This window comes from Echinops telfairi, unplaced genomic scaffold (assembly GCF_000313985.2).
Source record: "Echinops telfairi isolate 266 unplaced genomic scaffold, ASM31398v2 ScPeMD7_7420;HRSCAF=8458, whole genome shotgun sequence".
NCBI classification, from domain to species: domain Eukaryota; kingdom Metazoa; phylum Chordata; class Mammalia; order Afrosoricida; family Tenrecidae; genus Echinops; species Echinops telfairi.
In genome coordinates, this window is record NW_022111320.1 from 52,917,510 (window position 1) to 52,935,654 (window position 18,145).

At 63.7% G+C, this 18,145-nt stretch overlaps 1 protein-coding gene across 1 annotated transcript in view; it reads right to left on the reverse strand.

The window, feature by feature from the left end:
- Window positions 1-18,145, reverse strand: part of POC1A (POC1 centriolar protein A) — a 46,724-nt gene that overhangs the window by 4,331 nt on the left and 24,248 nt on the right. The window contains 2 exon segments of the mRNA XM_004715261.2: window positions 9,022-9,203; window positions 9,781-9,895. Coding sequence (XP_004715318.1) covers window positions 9,022-9,203; window positions 9,781-9,895 — 297 coding nt within the window.

Genomic DNA, 18,145 nt, shown 5'->3' on the forward strand with positions numbered 1-18,145 from the left:
GCACCTCTCGGCTATCCACGCCTTCCTTAGGAAGCCCCCACCTCCACCCCACCCGACAGTCCTGCTGGGTCCCTGCCCCTCTCCGGTCAGTAGTACTGCTTGTTGTTCATGGTTGAGGCCCCACCACGGCCAGGAAGACCCTGATGGAAAGATGCAGGGAGCTGGCAGGCAGCAGCCGTGGGTTCCCCCTGAAAGCTGGCCAGGGCACCAGGCCTGGTGAGGGCAGGGCTCAGGAAGTCTGGACACCAGGGCAGAGGGTCTGAGCGGGGCCAGGGCTGAAATGCTTAGGAGGCAGAGGACGCCTGGGGAGCACCCTGCCTCGCAGCTGCTGCAAGAATGACTCCTCTTAGTAATGAAGCCCTGGGGGCGTATTGGCTACACAGTGGGCTGCTAACCTCAAGAGCAGAAGTTCAAAACCCCCAGCCAGCTCCATGGGAAAAAGACAAGGCTTTCTACTAAAGAGTTAGTCTTGGAAATTCACAGGGGCAGTTCTACCCTGTCCTGCAGGGTCACTCCAAGTCACAGGGGCAGGTCTGTCCTGTCCTGAAGGATCACTGTGAGACACAAGGGCAAGTCCACCTTGTTCTGCAAGGTCCCTGTCCACAGACAGGGAGTTTGTTTAGCATTTGCTCTGTGTCTGTGCCGGGCTGGGCATGGAGCTGCACTTGGGGCAATGTAGTGTGCCGAGCCCTGGCCCCCTCGGGAGCCGTAGCCAGACTGTGGCCTGCTGGGGAGCCTGGGCACACATGGGGCTGGAGGAGGCCCCCCGGGAGGCAGTCTGCGGTCAGGCCTGAGAGGGTCTGCGCCCTCCGAGCCCGTCAAGTTCCCATGATGGAACGTTCTTTGTAATCAGTTCCAGGCCTGCGGTAGATGCGGGCTCCCCAGTCGTCTCTCCCTGCGGGGCTGGGGCTCTCGGAGACAGGGCGCAGCTCAGGGGCATGGAGACGCGCTGGTAGCCCAGCCACAGGCCCACGGCCCTGCCTGGGCTACAGTGCCCGGGGCTTCTCGTTCCTCCCTGATCTCACTGCAGAGATGGAACTGTGGGACGGCTCTCCCCTGGGGGCGGCACTGACTCCATCTGGAGTCTACAGATCAGAACCAGGTGCCGAGAGAGGGGACTCCCCCCCGCCCCCATCCCATCCACTGTGGGGTCTAGTGGGCTCTCAGAACCTGGCAGGGCGCACCAGGCCCGCCCATCTGTTTCTCAGTGTGTGTCTGTGTGCATGCATGTGCGTCTCTGTGTGACTGCGTGTCTGCGGGGCACGTGTGCACAGAGCCCTGACAAGGCTGCTGGGTGGGAGGTGCTGGCCAGCGGGTCATTGTGAGTCAGGGGTGGCAGTGGGCTAGAGAGGCCCGCCGGGCTGCTCCCTCATCTGCACTCCGCGCCCCACCCCACAGCCAGGCTCAGAGCCTAACGGCCTGTGGCCTTCAAGCAGGGAGGCTGCTGACATCGGCCAGCCAGGACGAGCACACGCCACAGGGATGGGCGGACGACGGACGAGAGGGCCTGGTCTGTCTTCCAGGCACGGCGCTAGTGCTCAGTGCTGCACATGGACTGCTGGGTAGACAGACACCCACCAGAGCAGGATGGGGGTGGGAGGGACACAGGCCTGCCGCCTGCCAGCTCAACGGGGCCCTGAGGCCCCTGGAGGGAACCCCTGCCCCAACTCAGCCCAGGACCCTGCACTGAGGGTGTGGGAGGCAGGCAGCAGGAAGTGGGGGAGGGGCCGGGGAAGAGGCAGATCCAGGAGGGCAGTGTCCAGGCCAAGAGATGTCAGATATGCCCTGACTCAGGTCACACAAGTCCCTGCACGTGCACGTGTACACACACACACACCAGACAGATACACATACGCACAGATACTAGACACGTACACGCACACACACCCCACCCCCTCCCCCTCCAACAGCCTGCGGCAGCCGCACAGTGGGCCCGGCCTCAGTCTGCAGTGTGCGCCCGTGTGCCCGCCGTCTCGGGGGTTAGGCTTCCCGACAGCACTGGTCCTGGCCTTGGCCTCCATGAAGGAGCCGCTCTCTCGGAAGGCCATGGGACGTGGTTCTCTGTGGGTGGGCTAGCCACGGGATGTAGGGATCGTGGCCAATTTCCCTTCCTCGTGGTTTTACAACTACTCCTGTCACACAAACCCAGGCACTTCCATATCACAGCTTCCCCCAGCGGAGAAGTCCACTCCACCACCACTACACACCCGGTTGCTCCCGGCCCACAGGATACTGTCCACCCAAGACGGGCTGGCACGCACAGTGGCCACCACTTGGCCCAGGCTCACGCACGCCTCCCCGCCAGCCCTGTGTGGGCCAGCAGGGGAGCTGGGTGTCGGCCGGGACAGCTCCCAAGGAGCAGGGCCCCCATTCACCCATCTCCTGGCCACCAACTCCGCCGGGCTCTGGCCCTTGCCTCCCTTTCCCACAGCCGCCCCCGTCTCTGAAGCCCACGGAGGCAGTTCCGCCCCGCCCGCAGGGCTACTGTGAGTTGGCATCCACTCACGGCAGAGCCTGGTCTTGTGCTTTGAGTGCCCCGAGCCAGAGACTGCCCGGCGATCCGGGACCATCAGAAAAGTCCGGGACATCTGTCCATCCGTCCGGCTGTGGCCCTTACCTCCTCACCCGGGCTAGTCTCCAGAGTCGATCCAGGCCCTGACCAGCACAGGGGTACAGAACTCCCCCAAGCCCACCCAGCCATGACCACAGAGGTGCCACAGGGAGGCCGGCAGCAGGGCACTCACTGCGGGCTGAGGGACGCGCAGGCCAATGCAGGCTCGCCAGCACCCCGCATGTGGTCTCGGCTCCAGCCTCAGGTGCCCACTGGTGCCTATGCTAACCAGAGCCGGACAGACTATGGGCTCACAGAGGGGCACAGCGCCTTGAGTCTCCTCCCCCTCCTGTGGGCACCTGTGTCTGAGACCCCCACCCCCACCCCCTCCGGCTCCAGGCCTGCTCAGAAACGATGGGAGACTCACTAACGGTGAACACACCAGTCCAGAAGCACGCACACCCAGTGCCAAGCCTGCCTGGCCCAAGGCCTCTCGTCCATCGGTGGTGTCTCTGGGGAGGGGGGTCTGCTTCCACAACCGCAGGCTTAACACAAATGGGGACACTCGTGTCCTCCCAGACTAAGGTGACCAGATTTTAACATTGGTAAAGCAGGACACCATTGATAAAACTCATATCCTGGCGAAATAGCCGCATGGCAGCCGAAAACCATATACCCTAGCTTGTCGTGCATTCTCTCCAAAAATCGAGACTTTTTAAAATCACCGCGGTATGTGGGAAAAATTGTTAAAAAGCAGGACTGTCCCACCAAAAGCGGGACGTCTGGTCACCTTATCCCAGAACCACGAGCCAGGCCATCGGGGCCCCTCCCTCTCAAACATCAACACAAGCCCCCCCCAGCTCTGAGCCAGCAAGTAGGGGAGGCAGCCCACCCCCACCCCCAAACCAACCCCCCAAGCCTGAGGAGCCTGTGGGCACAGTGTCCGAGAGCAGTGGGCACAGCCCACGTGCGCCCCAAAGCCCTTGTCCCCCAGGAAGCAGCCTCTTCACAGAGAAAAACAAGCCCCTTGTCTCCCATCCCAAGTGGTACGGGAGCAACCCCCCACCCCCACCCCATCCTCCTCTGGCCAAAGGGCAGCCGTGGAAGCCCATCCGACCAAGTCTGCTCTGGAAGAGACAAGTGAGGCGACGTCCCCCAGCACCGCCACCAGGACAGGACAGCCGCCCACTGTGCACTCAGCCACCATGGCCACGGCTGACCAGGTTCCCTCCGGAGAGAAGCCCAGCGTCCACGTCAGAAACAGACGCAAACTTCGACCCCTAGACTGCTGGGAGGGTTCTGTTGGAAGAGTGGCTGCCCCACCGTCTTGGCCCCCCGTCCCAGGGTCTGATGGAGCCAGTCCTCTTCCTCAGCCCAAGGGCACTAAGCCCACGCCCTCCTCCCCCTCGGAGCCCGGCGAGACCTCTCCTTGCCCTTGCCTCTGCTGAGAGGTCTTCAGCCAGCAGGCGCCCTCCCACCTCCCACACTGCCCCGCAGCACTGGCCGGTGTCTGTTTTCACCTGGTCTGCACACTGTTACAGAGGGCTTTGTGCCCATGGCGTCGGGGTGACACGGCGCCTCCCAGAGGGACGAACCAGCCCTGCTGACTGCTGTCTACTAGGGAGGGCAGGGAGCCCCTGGGGAGGTCGCCGGGCAATGAACGCCCTTGGGCACAGGGCAGGGGGCTCACTGGGCCGTTCTGACCCAAAGCGACCCCATGCAGGAGAACAGGGCAGGACCTGCTCTGCACCAACCTCCCGAGTGCTGGTCAGAGCCCACGTGGCAGCCAAGTGTCACCCGCCCCAAGCTGCATCTTCCTCTTTCTTCGCCTGCCCCTGACTGTACCCCACCCCTCAAGTGTAGGCTGCCTGGGCTGGGGTGCGGCCCCGAGGGGTTGGTGGGTACATAATGACCTGATTAAGGCTGGTGTGCGGCACCCCAATCCCACCAGAGCCCCAACCCCGAGTCAGGGGGCCCATGGTGTGGCCCGCGCCCCCTGGATGATCTCACGAGGCTGGAGAAATAAGGGGTGCTCCCACGGCCTCCGGGAGCCGCACACCACCTTCAAGAAGGAAGGGGTGGGAGGAGGGTGCATCCTTTGGACCCGGGAGCCTTCCCAATCTGGGGGAGAGGGGTGCCAAGACACAGGGAAGGGGGCAAGGCGTGCGGAGCCTGCAGACACGAGGAAGGAGGCGAACCTCCCTCCTCCGCTGGACACCCACGGGGAACAAAAGCCTCCCCTCCGAGGGTCCAGTCGTGTGGCCTCCAGCACGGCGGTGACAGGACAAGGGTGCACTGGCGGTGTTCTGTGAGAGGGCGAACGGGACAGCGGGCAGGACGCCCTTCTCCAGGAGCTGGTCCCTCCGGGTAACACGGCCACAGGACACGCGTTGAACTCAGAGCTGAGAATGCCATGGCCGGGCTCAAGCGCAGGGGTGGGGTCTGCTCTGTCCACGAGGAGCCCAGAAAGCCTGTGTGGGCGTGGCCTTCTCCTGAGGATTCCGGAAACTCCTGTCTTCCTTCCTGGAGGCAGGACCTCACACTCCCCCTGTGAGACATTCCTGTGGAAGAGCCCCACAGAGCTACGCTGACGGAGCCAGGGCCCTGGAGCGAGAGGTGCCACGTGGAGACCCACGCCAGCGCTGAGAGGCTTCCACCACCACTGGATCCACAAGACTTTCCACCCACTGGCCTGCAATCTTCCTGCACTCAGCGTCATTGCATGGCTGTATGAGTCTGAAGAGGACATAAGGGCTAACGTTGGATTTATGGACTTGATCTGGATGTACATACAGCTGCTCTTTGATATAAAACCCTCTCACACAGCTGAGCGCCTCTGGATTTGTTTCTCCAGTCACCCAGACTATAGTCAATTTGATTACGGTGTCTCCCATCAGGTGAGGTCCGCATGTGTAGGTCCTGTTTATGCTTAAAGAAAGGTCATTGGTCTTACAAAGGTCTATCCTGAGATCTCTGGCCATGGCCCGGGCCATGTCATCCAACTCCTGATTCTCCTCCTCTGTCCCAGCGTTCCTGTTCCAATCACCCGTGACCCTCCGTCAGTGCCCCTGGAAGGTGCAGTGGCCCCCCAGGCGGAGGAAGGACCTTCCCCTGTCGCTGACGCTGTCTGCAGACCGTGGTGGCTCTGGTGTGGCCAGGATGCGAGGCGCGGCACGCACCAGCAGGGCCGCCTGCAGCTGGCAGGTCACAGCCGCGCTTCCAGGGTAAGAGGGACTAGTGACCTACTTCCACGAGAACTGGCCAGCGAAACCCTCTAAACATTGTCAGGTGCAGACCAGAAGAGGGGACCCTCAGATTGGAAGGCACCCAACATACACCCGGGAAAGAAGCTGCGTCAGCCTGCGTAACACGGACGGACAACACAAGCAGCTGACAGCAGCCGTCAGTGAGCAGAACGTGGGGCACACGGGGCATGACCCTGGGAAGGTGGGAGGTTGTCTGCCAGGGAACAGAGGGCTGGAGATGGGCCTCCTCATCAGGAGTGGGCTGAACCGGCCACTCTGAGTGGGAAAGCACACCCGCGGTTTGCTCTGCTGGGAGGACACTCGGGAGGGGCTGGGCAGAACAGCTGTGTGGTCGAAGGACAGCCTCTGCCCCCCACAGCCCTGTGGGGATGAGTGAGATGATAAACAGTGCTTGGGACCCGGGGCCTGGCCGAGACTAGGGGTCCCAAGGGAAGGACGTGGCCTCTCCCACCCAAACGGCCAGGGCAAAGGGGGCCTGCCCCTGGGCTCTGTGTCTCATCTACCCTACACGGGAAGGGCAGTGTGGTTCACAGAAGCCACCAACCAAGGATGCCAACCCCAACCTGGTGCAAATGGTTCAGCGAGGGACGCTGACACACCACCGGGCATGTGATCAGGTTCTCCTGGTGTCTGAAGGAGCCCTGGGCTGAGTGGCTCTGGTGAGTCTGGGTGTCAGGAAGGAGGATAGGGGATACTGCGGAAGGGGACTCGGAGAGCCAGGAGGCTGTCAGCACCAGGACACTGTGCCCCCGCCCTCGCAGGACTTTCCGTCCACAGCAACACCGCTGGGGGCGGCCTGGCGGCTGGGGACTGCACCTGCTCCTGACGGCACCTAGTGCCCCTCAGGCTCACCTGCAGACTCTGCTCCACGTGAGTGCCCCCTAGAGGGCTGCCCTCCCCTAGAGCAGGTGCTTCTACACAGGCTGGAGCCCCGCTGCCTGGGTTTCAGGTCCGCAGCAACCTTCCTCTTCGTCGGGAAGCCCTGGCCTGGGAGGAGCCTCCTGCCCACCTGCTCGAGAGGCCAGGGACCTGGCAGGTGCACATGTGTGTCCACTCCCTTGCTGCCTCCTGGGCCAAAGTCTGCCTCTGAGATAGCAGCAAAGCCGGGACAACGTAGGAGCTGTGGTGGAAGCCTGGGCGCCCTCAGCACGAGCTCAGCCCCAGCTCTGCCCTGCTCAGTTGAGGTGCTTGCTCAGAGAATCACTGTGCAGGGGGTGGGGTGTCTGGCTTACATGAGGTGCTTTCTCGAAGACCTGTACCCTGGTCCAGCCCAGCCTGGGCAACTAACAAGGGCGTGTCAGGGCAGGTGACGCAGCTGGATGCTCACAGGGGCCTGTGACGTGGGTACTAAGGCCACCACACCCCTCTTGGGCCACAGACATCCACGGGGGAGGCCTCGCCCAGTTTGGGGGCACCATGCTGTTGGGCAGGGAGGTAGGCTCCAAGGACTGCCAACCTTTGGAACGGGGTGCCCTGCTCATGGCACCCAAGAGCTAGAGGCTCCGTCGTCCCCAGCTCCGCCTGGTGCCGCCAACATCCCTGGCACAGCTTCATGTAAGGAAGGACGTGCTGTGGATGGAGGTCGCTCTGAGGTGCCCCTGGATGGCGGGCGCAGTGCAGAAGGCCTGAGTGGCTCGGCAGCCAGGGAGCACAGAGGGACTCCAGGGACGGCAGGGGAAGAATGACCGCCAAGGGGGTGGCACCTGGGGCAGTGCCTGCCCACAGGCCACGGCAGGCCCTGAGAGCAGCCGCCCGCCCAGCAGGCCTGTTGCCAGGCCCCGGGGCTGGGGCAGAGGGCTAGGTCAGCCTTAGCATCCGGGCAGGGGGCTGCTGTGGCCACTCTCCAGAAGGGTTGAGGAAGGCCTGCCTGGTGAGGGCAGCCTGGCTGTGGCGGGCAGCCCAGGGCCAGAGCCCCAGCACGCAGAGGGGAAGGACCACCACGCTGAGTCCAGCACATCTGGGAGTGGCGGCGCCAAGGGAGGGGTGCACGTCAAGGCCCCAGGCGGGTGCCGTCTACGCTCCCGAAGGGTGGCACCCAGGGGCCCTCGGGGCTACACAGCAGCGCCCTGGCTGGGGAGCCTGGCACCCGGGTGGGCCAGCTGCTGTTCGGACAGCAAAGGGGCTGGGTGGCAAGAGGGTGCCAGAGACACTCGGGCCAGCCCACAGCCACCCAGAGAAAGTCACTGTCACCCGCCCACCGCACCCACGGGCTCGCACCTAACAGGACTGTTCACACGTGCCTCTCAGCCCCTCGGCGGGAGCTGCTCTCAGTGTGGGCCTCCCCAGAGACCCCCGAAGCTATGTTTACGTCACTCCCAGGGTTACCCTGTGACCCCCAACCTGACTCCACACGCCCCGACAAGCCTGCGAGGAAGAGCTGAGCCCAAGGAGGGCTGGGCAGGGCTGGTTTGGCTTTGTGTTCTTACAGCCTCTGCACAGTCTCCTGGTCCTTCTCCTTCACCCGCCCTCAGCACCCCTCCCCCAGCTCCCCTAGGCCCAACCCCCTCACTGTCCCCCCTCAAGCACATTTCCCCTCAGGGTCCAGTGTGCGCAGCCCCGCCTGGGCCCCCTGCAGGCAAGGCCACTCAAGGAGGGCAGTGGGCGGTGGGTGGGACACGGTCCTCTCGCAGTGGGCAAAGGTGCCACCTCTCAGCTGTCTTGGCTAGAGCTCCAAAGGCCCTTGGTGTCCTGTGCATGGACCGGGGGCCACTGTCCCTTGCTGTGCTACCTGCCACTCCCACAGTCCTGTGCTGGGCAGTGAAGGGCCAGGGGAGAAGGGGCCTGAGAGGCCCCAGGTGGTTTGAGGCCCACTGTGGCGAAGGCCCCTTGGCCTTCTGTAGCGTTGACACCCTGCCTGCCCCCCTGCGGCTGCGCTGGGCTTCACGTGTCCCCGAGCAGCAGGCAGGTGGGCGGGCAGGCGGACGCTCGCCCACCCAGGGTGAGACCTGCCCGGGGGTCCCACTCCACAAGCTTTCCTCCCATGGAGAGTGGGCTGGGACGCACAACTTCGGGTCAGCAACGAGCGCCCAACTGCGGTGTCCTCGGCTCCGCAAGGTCCAGCTGGCACCAGCCTGCTGTCTCAGTCACTCGGCTGGACGTGAGGGCTATCACCACAATGCTTCCTAAAACACCCGCACCTGCTGGCAAGCTTCCAACGAGCCCACACCCCGCAGACGTGGTCACCGGGGCCCTGAGGTGGCCTACCTGTGTGAGGACGTCCAGCTGGCCCACGATGTGGCCCAACGTGCTGGTCAGTGTCGGTGTCGGGTCGACAGGCTCCAGGGACTGGCTGGGCAGCGACTCCTGGCTCCTGCCTGGGCCGGCCGGAACGGCAAAGTCCTCATCGGGCAGCTGTGAGGAGATAGCGGGGACGCTGGGCTCTCGTTCTGAGCGGCAGGAGAGACAGAGAGGGAGGTACAGCCCTCCCAGAACAGAACGGAAGACCAGCCGCCAGCCAGAGGCCGGGCTCCCAAGGCCAGGGAGACGGCAGGGTGCCCGCCCAGCCCCTCATCCAAGCTTCCACACTGAGGCCTAGGGGTGGACCCAGGGCCTGAGAGGGCTGAGCAAGGCGCCCCAGCTGACGTCTCAGGAAGCTCAGGGGCACTGAAGGCCCACCTGGAAAGCCCCTCTCGGGGTTACTCCAGCTTCCCCACCCCGCCCCGCCCACTATGCTACAGCCTCTCCAAGCACTGTTAGCTGTGGGCCAACTGGGGCCACTCCGACCCCACTCAGCCTTTTCTGTGAATGTCCCAGCCAGACCATTGGCAAGAGAGTCTATGGGGCGGCCCCCACCTCCCACCAGAAGTCCAGGATCAGGAGGGCTCGAGTTCCTGCCCAAGGCCCCCTCCCTCTGCAGGGGTCGCAATCCACAGTTGACCCCGGTCTGGGGAGGGCGCCGAGGCTTCCTCCGCGGTGACCCCATCGCTGCCCTTTCTTGAGAAGCGTTTTCAGACCTGTGCTTACTGCTCCTAAAGATGCCCTCCGCTCCGCCGCCCCACACCCTCTCGGCTCCCCCAGGAAAGGCACTGGAGGGGGGCCGACAGCACCCCTTGGAGGGGCCAGACGGTGCTGCCGCTGCCTGGGGGGGGAGGGGAACCCTGAGGGCCCTGGGGCACAGAGGGTGGTGGCCCAAGGCGGGCTGAGCAGCAGGGGCCTTGGCAACGGAAACCCTCCCTCGGAGTCAGCACCAAGCTGATGGTCTGGAGTGGGGACTGCAGGGCCCTGCTGCCCCTCCTCCTATGCCCACCCTCCGGAGCACTCACGGGGTATGTGTGTGTCCGAGGGCACCCGGCCCCAGCCCAGAGGCCCACTGTGGCCACACCACTAAGCCTGGGTCACTTTACCCACTCTCTGGGGCGGACGGCGCGGCCCTGCCCCACCAGCCCAGCACGCCTGCGTGACTGCTGCCGTACTGTGTGCCAGGGTTCTACACGCCACCCCGGTCCTGCCCCACCAGCCCAGCACGCCTGCGTGACTGCTGCCGTACTGTGTGCCAGGGTTCTACACGCCACCCCGGTTAAGCCCCACCAGCCCAGCACGCCTGCGTGACTGCTGCCGTACTGTGTGCCAGGGTTCTACACGCCACCCTGTTAAGCCATGTCCCACGGCTCTCTGCAGCCGCCAGCTTTACCCACCTTATTTTTCTGATGGGAAAACAGAGGCTCCGAGAGGTGACTAGGCTGCCCTCCCTGCATCAGCACACAGAGTTCTTGCCACCCCTGGCAGCCTCGGAGGGGGTACCTGCTACAGCTGCATCGAGGCCCCCCACAAACACTTGAGACCTCAAAGAACCACTCCCTCAGCTGCCACTAAATTGTCCCGTTCCTGCTGCAGCCCCGCTCCCTGCATTCCGGCCCCTGGGATGTGGCCTTTGCCTGAGAGTGAGGGAGTGGTGGGCGCAGGGCAAATACGGCCGAGATAAGCAAAGCGGTCACGCAAAAGGAGCCACGGCCTCACATGAGCTGGCCCACGCATGCCCACGGGGACACACAGCATTCGTCCCTGCAGCACCGAGGGCACAACGGGCTGGCCTAGTGGCAGCTCTCCGTCTGTCAGAAAAATCATCGCCACCAAGATCAACGCTCTACAGGCAGACAGGGGACTCGGAAAAGTTACTGGAAAAACTCTTCCCTTTTGATTGTTTCCCACCACGGTCTGACGCTCCACCCGCTGACGGCTGTGGCACAGTGGTTATGTGCTGGGCTGCGGCCCCAAGGTCAGCGGTGGGACACCACTAGCCGCTCTGGGGGTGGTAGGAGCAGAAACCCAGTTTGGAAGCCCTCCGGGCAGTTCTGTGCTGTCCTTGGGGGCCCTAGTGGTCCACGTCGGCTTCTCCGGCAGCCCTGTGTTTGCATGGATGGCCCTAAGAGAACACTTCCCCTCTGCCAGAGTAGAAATGTTGGAGCGTCAGGGGGGAGCAAAGCACCCACCTCCCTCCCAATGGATGGCTCTCTGCTCACTCAGCCCCCACAGGCTCACTGATGGCCCATGTCCGGCCAGTCTGGAGGCCACTCCCTTTGCTGCCAGTCCGTGCTCAGCCCTTGGCAAACAGCAGGAGCTTCTGCATCTGTGGCTCAATACTCAGCTACTCAGACGACACTCGGCTTCACTGAGCGCGGCATGGCTGGCAGGCCCTCCCGGTGACGGGGAGCTGACGTGGGGGCCTCACCTTTTCAGGGTAGAGGCGCAGGGGTTTCACCGAGCATGCGGGAGGTTGGGAAGGGTCGACCGCACCCAGCCGAGAGGGCAGCCAACCTCAGAGAAGCAAGCTTCTGGAGGGGACGCCGAGGCCGAGGAGGACGCCGTGGGCTGACAATCGGGGGCAGCAGCTCCCAAGAGAGCGGGGTCTGAGCACAGCACGGGGCGGGGGCACAGGGCCACCACATGCTGCCGAAACGGGTCTGAGAGGCGAGTGACTGGGTGAGAGAGGGCCAGGTTCTTCTCCCAGAACACACGGGCCGTCGCAAGGAAGACCGGGAGACCAAAGGTCCTCTCTGCAGGAGCGCGGGCACAGAAAGGCAGCCAGCCCTTATGGGGTCCTGGTCCCCAAACACAGCAGGCGTCCTGAGCCGCTGGAGAAACAGGGCAGAGACTTGGGGGGAGCGGCACAGACCCACTAAAGCTGAGATGACGGGGTGGGGGAGCACTACTGGGGCGGCCTCACTTCCATGGGACCAGATGAGACCACAGCCCCCCCACCCACCCCAGCACAAAGCCAACGAGCACCAAGCCACCAACCAAGGCCGGCGGGGAACAGGCAAACAGACCCCCCTGCAGACCTCTGTGTCCCAGAGACCTGCTGGTGCAGTGGTCACCCGACGGGCTGCGAGCTGGGTGGTCAGCAGTTTGAAACCACACAGCCCTCTGTCGCTTCTCTGGGCAAGCAGCGAACAGCTGGGAATACACAAACCCTGGCAGCCATCCCTTGACGGCCGTGAGCAAGGTGTGTGCACACGCAGCCGGCAGGCAGGGGTGGCGGGGCTTCCCTGGAAGGTGTGAGCTGCTGCCACAGAGCCCCACGCTGGGTGGCACATCGGTCAAGCATTACCACTGCGCACTGTGACCATGCCTCCTCTTAGTTGCCAACCTGGAATCAGGTCATCTGCCCGGCCAGCTCCGGGCGTTATCACTCCTCCATGGGTGAAAGCTCCCAGAACAGGTCCATGGGCTCACGTGTCGGCCAGCAGGGTCCGGAGCTGGCCTTGCTCGGCATCCTCCCAGCACAGACCCTGATGGCCAGTCCGCTCCGCACCCGTCCCCTAGCTGACACAGCGTGGTCACTCTGTCTCCAAAGGACGAAACACTACACTGAGCCAGTCTCTGTAGCCTCGCCCCCTCCCCCCAGATGACTAGGCTGGGTGATAGGAATATGAGGTGTCTGTGGGCCCATCAGAGGGGGCAGATGGCTTGCTGACGATGTAAAATGAGGTGCTGGTTGTCCTTTGGGGGGGACCATGCAAATAGGGTGCAGAACTCTCACCTGTGGTTGGTCAGTTTCACCATCTCGCCAGGTTTAAAACGGGCACCTCGGACGCAGAAGGGATGCCCCAGCAGGAGAGAAGCCAGGGATGGGGTTCACCCTTTGGGCCCAGGATCCCTGAACATTCTCAGCCCAGGACACAAGGCGGGGGCTTCCGTGCCCCGAGCAGGAGAGCGGCCTCTGTAGACAGGAGGCTTGACCGCGGTAGGGTCCTCGGGGGCATTTGTCCAGGGAACTAGCTTTCCCACCCATGGCACCCATGGGCCCTTCTTAAGTGCATCTCGTTGTTCTTCCGCGCCAGTCCCATTGTGAGCACAGAGGCACCTGGTGTTGAGGCCATGACCAAGCAAGGGCACGGTGGCCAGGCCTCCTGGTGCCAGGAGTGACATGGGGCTGGGGCATCTGTGCCCGCTCAGGTAACACAGCAGCTTCCGATGGCCCTCTGAGCCGAAGCATGTGCCGCACTGCTGTGGGTCACAGCACCCCCCAGCCCGGGCCGGCACCAGGGGGAGGACTGTGACGTGGAGGAACGCGTGCACCGTGACACCCCCACCTGCACCTCTCCCCAGCGCCGCCTGGCCACAGGTGCCCTCCCACCCTGACCACAGTGCTGCTCGCAGGAATGCAAAGGCTGAGGCGTGTCTCCACCCCCACCTGCCGTCACTGCCGACCCCCAATCTGTTCCTGGCCACCTGTCTTCTCACACAGCTGTGGGATCTGACGGCAAGTTTCCACACGCAAGCTGGAGTGGCTGCCTTGCACACAGGAAAAGGGCAGCTATCTCAGGGGGCTAATTTGCACCCCCAGGGGCAGAGGTGGGACTGGGGGTCCTGTGTGCCGAGGCAGCAGGCCTGGGGAGGCAGGCTCAGTGAGAGGAGGCCAGGGGGCAGGGCCAGAAACATCCCCCAGCCCAGGAGGCCCCAGGCCTACAGACACAACCCCAGCCCTCGGCCCTCGTCCGTGGCAGGAACCCACCCTGGCAAAGGCGAGCTCTGCAGCTCGGGGGCACAGGGGACACCCAGGACCCCACACAGACTGCCGGCCGCCCCCAACGGCCCAGAGTTCCTGGAGCAGCCCTGCCGGTGCTGGGGACAGACAGACCTCTTTGGAAGTGCAACCGTGAGCGGTGCTGGGCTCTCGGCAGGTTCTGTTCTGCAAACGTTCCCCTGGCCCTGGGCCCCCAACACGGAGCCAGGCCTGAGACCCTGCCCTACCACAGACACTCTGGAGGGAGACTACCAGGCTTCTGGGGATCCCCAGGTCAACTGTAGCTTGCTTCCTTTGGCCTGGCTTTCTGATTTAAACTAAGCCGTTCTGGGGGGGGGAGGGGGAGGGCCTGGAGTGTCGCGGTTACATGCATGTTGGGCTGCATGGCCCCCAAGGCCCAAGGTGCAGACCCCGGTGCTCCTTGGGAGAAAGGTGGGCTTTCTACTCCGGTCAAGTGTCACCACCTAACCCCCCCACCCCCCGTCGTGGGCCTCTCCACCCACACCGGCCCTCCCTGTCCGCAGGGAGGCAGAGGCTGCACCCCGGCAGAATGGCAGGCGAGCTCCAACCTCCAACAGCCGACTCCCAGCGACTAAGTCAGCCACCACCGGGCTCCTGGGGAACGGTGCCCAGACCCGGGAAGCCGTCCCTGATGCACCCACGGTCCAGACTGAGGCCCCGTGGGGCGTGGTCTGCTTCCCTACTAATGTCCTCAGCGCCCAGCCCCGGGTCCTGCCTGGCTCTGGCCTTGCCCGCGGTGCCGTTTCTCCCCTCGGTCCCCTTGACGTCACAGAGCAGTGGTCTCAACCCTCCTAACGCCGGGACCCTCTCAGACAGTTCCTCGTGTTGTGGTGACCCCCCCAACCATAAAATCATTTTCTTTTTTTTTCCATAAAATTATTTCCGTTGCTACTTCATCACTGTCATTTTGCGGCTGTTGTGAATCGGGCGACCCCTGTGATAGGGTCACTCAACCCCCAAAGGGGTCACAACCCACAGGTTGAGAACCACTGCTGTAGAGGAACTTGGACATTGCCCCTTGGTGGGGCGTCCGTCTGATGCTTCCTCACCATGGACTGCGTGTGTGTGTGGGGGCACGGTGTGGACAGGCCCGCCACCAAAGTGGTGTGTACAATTTCACTGCGTGCACACTGCCAGGTTGCCCCCCACTTCCTCCCACAGGGCCCCTCTCCTGGGTCCCGGGACTGCAGGTGACTGTGGGCACCCTCGCTGGCTGGCTGGGTGGGGCCAGCCTGCTGCCCCCCAGAAGAACGGCGTCTGAGCACCAGCGAGCGGCAGAGCCGACTTCTCGGGAAGATGCCAGGCTCCCTCTCTCTCGCTGCAACAAAGAGGAGCAGACGCGGAGGTTTATTTATGGATCCACTTGAAGCCAGCTCATTCTGACTGCTGGAGTTCAGTTTTCAGAGCCCCTCACCCCCGGGCAGGCACAAAGATCGGCTATTTTAAACTCTCCTGGCACCTCACTTCAATGGGGAACCGGGACCAGTGACGCCCCCACCCCGGGCATCACCCCCAGGCGCGTCATTCACGTTTTTGGACTCGCACGGGATCACCGGACTCGGGCTAAGCCCGCTGACAGAGTGCAGGCTCTGCCCAGCCCGCAGGCTGCCCGGTGGCCAGAGAAGGAGGCTTGCTTCCCCTCACAGCCTCCTGGCCTCGCTCCTCCGGGAATGGCGCAGAACACAGCAGCCGTGAGCCCAGGTGACAGCACATCGCCTCCTCCCCTCTGTGGGCTGCAAAGAAGGCCAGTGCCCCCAGCAAAGGCCTCCCCCAGGACAGCTGGCAGGAGCTGGCCCACTCCACCCCCTACCATCGGTCAACAGCAAGGGAGTCCAGGGACCACACAGCACAAAATGGCCCAAGAACAAGGCCCAGCACTGCCCGCCCCGCAGTGTGCCCACCAACGGGCACAGGGAGGTCTACCAGCTGCCTCGAAGCCCCCCACGTCTGACTGGGAACAAAATCTCAAGTCCACCCTCCTGCCACAGCGAGGAAGCCGTGAGCATGGCCGGGGGCTGGATGGGAATGTGGGTTCAACCCTCTGTGCCGCTGGGGGCGGTCATAGAGCCGACCCGGAGAAGCCCATACTCGGGGTGAGATGTCGGCCAAGCTCGAGGCCCTGGGGTCCACGCTGACCAGAGCCACACCCCCGCCCTCGGGCCCTGGCAGGAGCAAGGAGCACCACCTTCTCCCAAGGAGCTGCTGGTGATTTCAAACCGCCGACCCCGAGGATCGAGGGTGGCCCAACACATGGCCACGGCGCCACCAGACGTAGCTGGCATTAAATTGTAAGAATACTCCAACTCTGCCCCTCAACAGGTGGGCAGCTGTGGAAGTAGGGTGAGGGGCCAGGACAGCGAGGATCCCTGATACGGGTCCCTCTGCGTCCCTGTGCCCACCAGAAAATACCCAGAAGGCCGCTTTACGTTGTTTTCATGCAGGAGGGGAAGCTTCCAGGGTGACTTGAACCGGCTATGGAGCTGAGGCCAGGCTAGGGGGTCCCCGCAGGGCAGGATGTGGGGCCCAGGGACCTGAGGGGGCGGGGATGGCAGCCCAGCCCTGGGCAAGGGCACAGCAGCGTAGCTCAAGAACGCAGTGCGCCCTGTAGCGGTGTCCGGACCTCCAGAGAGACTAATTTTAAGATAATCTCCATGGAGACCATCTATTCTGATTTTCCCCATGGTAACCGATGGGAACACACACAGGCATCACCCGACACCCCTACACCACATGGGACACCCTGCACCCAAGCTGGTGCTCTTTCCCACGTAAAACAACAAAAGGCAGCGCAAACGTCCGGACAGCCCTGCGTGCCAACCTCACCTGCACGACTCACCACCCTCATCCTAGAGGCAGCCAACCAGCCCCTGCTGTACCCCCCACGCCGCCTAGCTGCACCCCGCCAGAGTGCGCTTCCTTCACTCAGCCTGGCCCCCCGACGATGCCAGAAAGGGAGTCAGCACCCCCCTCTAGCTCAAAACCACAGGCCACGCTCCCCACAGACTGGGCACGGGGTCGCCCCGAGCAACCTTGGTCCCAGGACCCCAGCCCTCCTGGGAGGACGGGGCTGCCTGCAGATAACTGACGGGGAGCAGGGGGGGCACTGTGCGTGGGTGGTGCTGCGCAGAGGAGGGCTGGGGGCAGGCGAGGCTGCCCACAGCTCAGGCAGGAGGACCTGTCAGACTTTGAAAGCTACATTGATTGCTTCGGCCGGTCTCTCCCGATCTTCCTTGCTGGGCTTGGAAGACTGTCGGGCAAAGAGATGTGCAGTAAATCCTGGCGGCACGGGACTGCGACCACCCGGGGCCTGAGGGTTCCCACCAGGCTGACGGAAGTTAGTGCGGGGACTCCTTTGGGATGTAAGAGAAGGCACAGAGGCGGGGTGCGTGCCACACAAGGGTCACCCAGGAGCAACGGACAGCCCGGGGGGCAGAGGTGCCAGACCCAGAGCCCTGTGAACGCACCTGGTGCCTCACCTGGCACACACCTGCCTCTCAGGGTCCTGCGCTAGGGCTTCCTTCGTCTGGCAGGCGAAGCAGTGAGTGCAGAGCCAGGGTGCAGTCTCCCCTGGCCAGTGGCATGCTGGGAAAAGGGCCCACGTCTCAAGGCACTAGACACGGTCATGACATGTGGTGCACGCATGGCCCCTGGGCAGGGACAGGCTCCAAGCTCAGCCTTGGCCATTCACTCAGTCCGGCCCAGGGTGCCCCTGCCAGCTCTTGTCACCGGGAGCCCAGCAGGACAGAGAGGGAAGCAGTCACCCAGCATGAGACAGCAAGAAGCCATGTGGAGGCGTGGCCATGGCAGGGGCAGGTCGCCAGCACAGGACGGCCCACGGGGTAGTGACGGGGGTGGGGTGGGGGCCAACGGTGTGCAGTTTACAGTAGGAGGCCTCCCGCCCAGTGGGCTACCCCTGGCACTTGCGGGCAGAGCGAGAGCTTAGGAACACTTGCTCCGGCAGGGCAGAGGCCAGCCTGTGGGCACAGAGGAGAGCTGTCTGAGTCCTTCCTGGTTCTGAGTGGTGACCTGACCACAGTGACCACAGCTGTGGTTCTACGTGGCCCCACGAGGAATCAGCCGACAGGCAGGGGCGCAGGGTGCAAGGAAGGGTGGCATGGCGTCTGGGATGGCGGGGGTCCAGGGGAGGGTGGTAGTGTCTGGCCTCCACCTCACAGAGCCCAGCCTCGGCTGATGGTGATTCCCCCCCACCTCGCGGAGCCAGACAGCAAGGCTGGACGGCGCTGCCCCCACCCAGATTGGCAGATACCAGGCTGGAAACATGCATTCTCAGGAAAGCCCCGACTGGGGTCTATGCTGTGGGTGGAGACGGTGCAGTGTGGC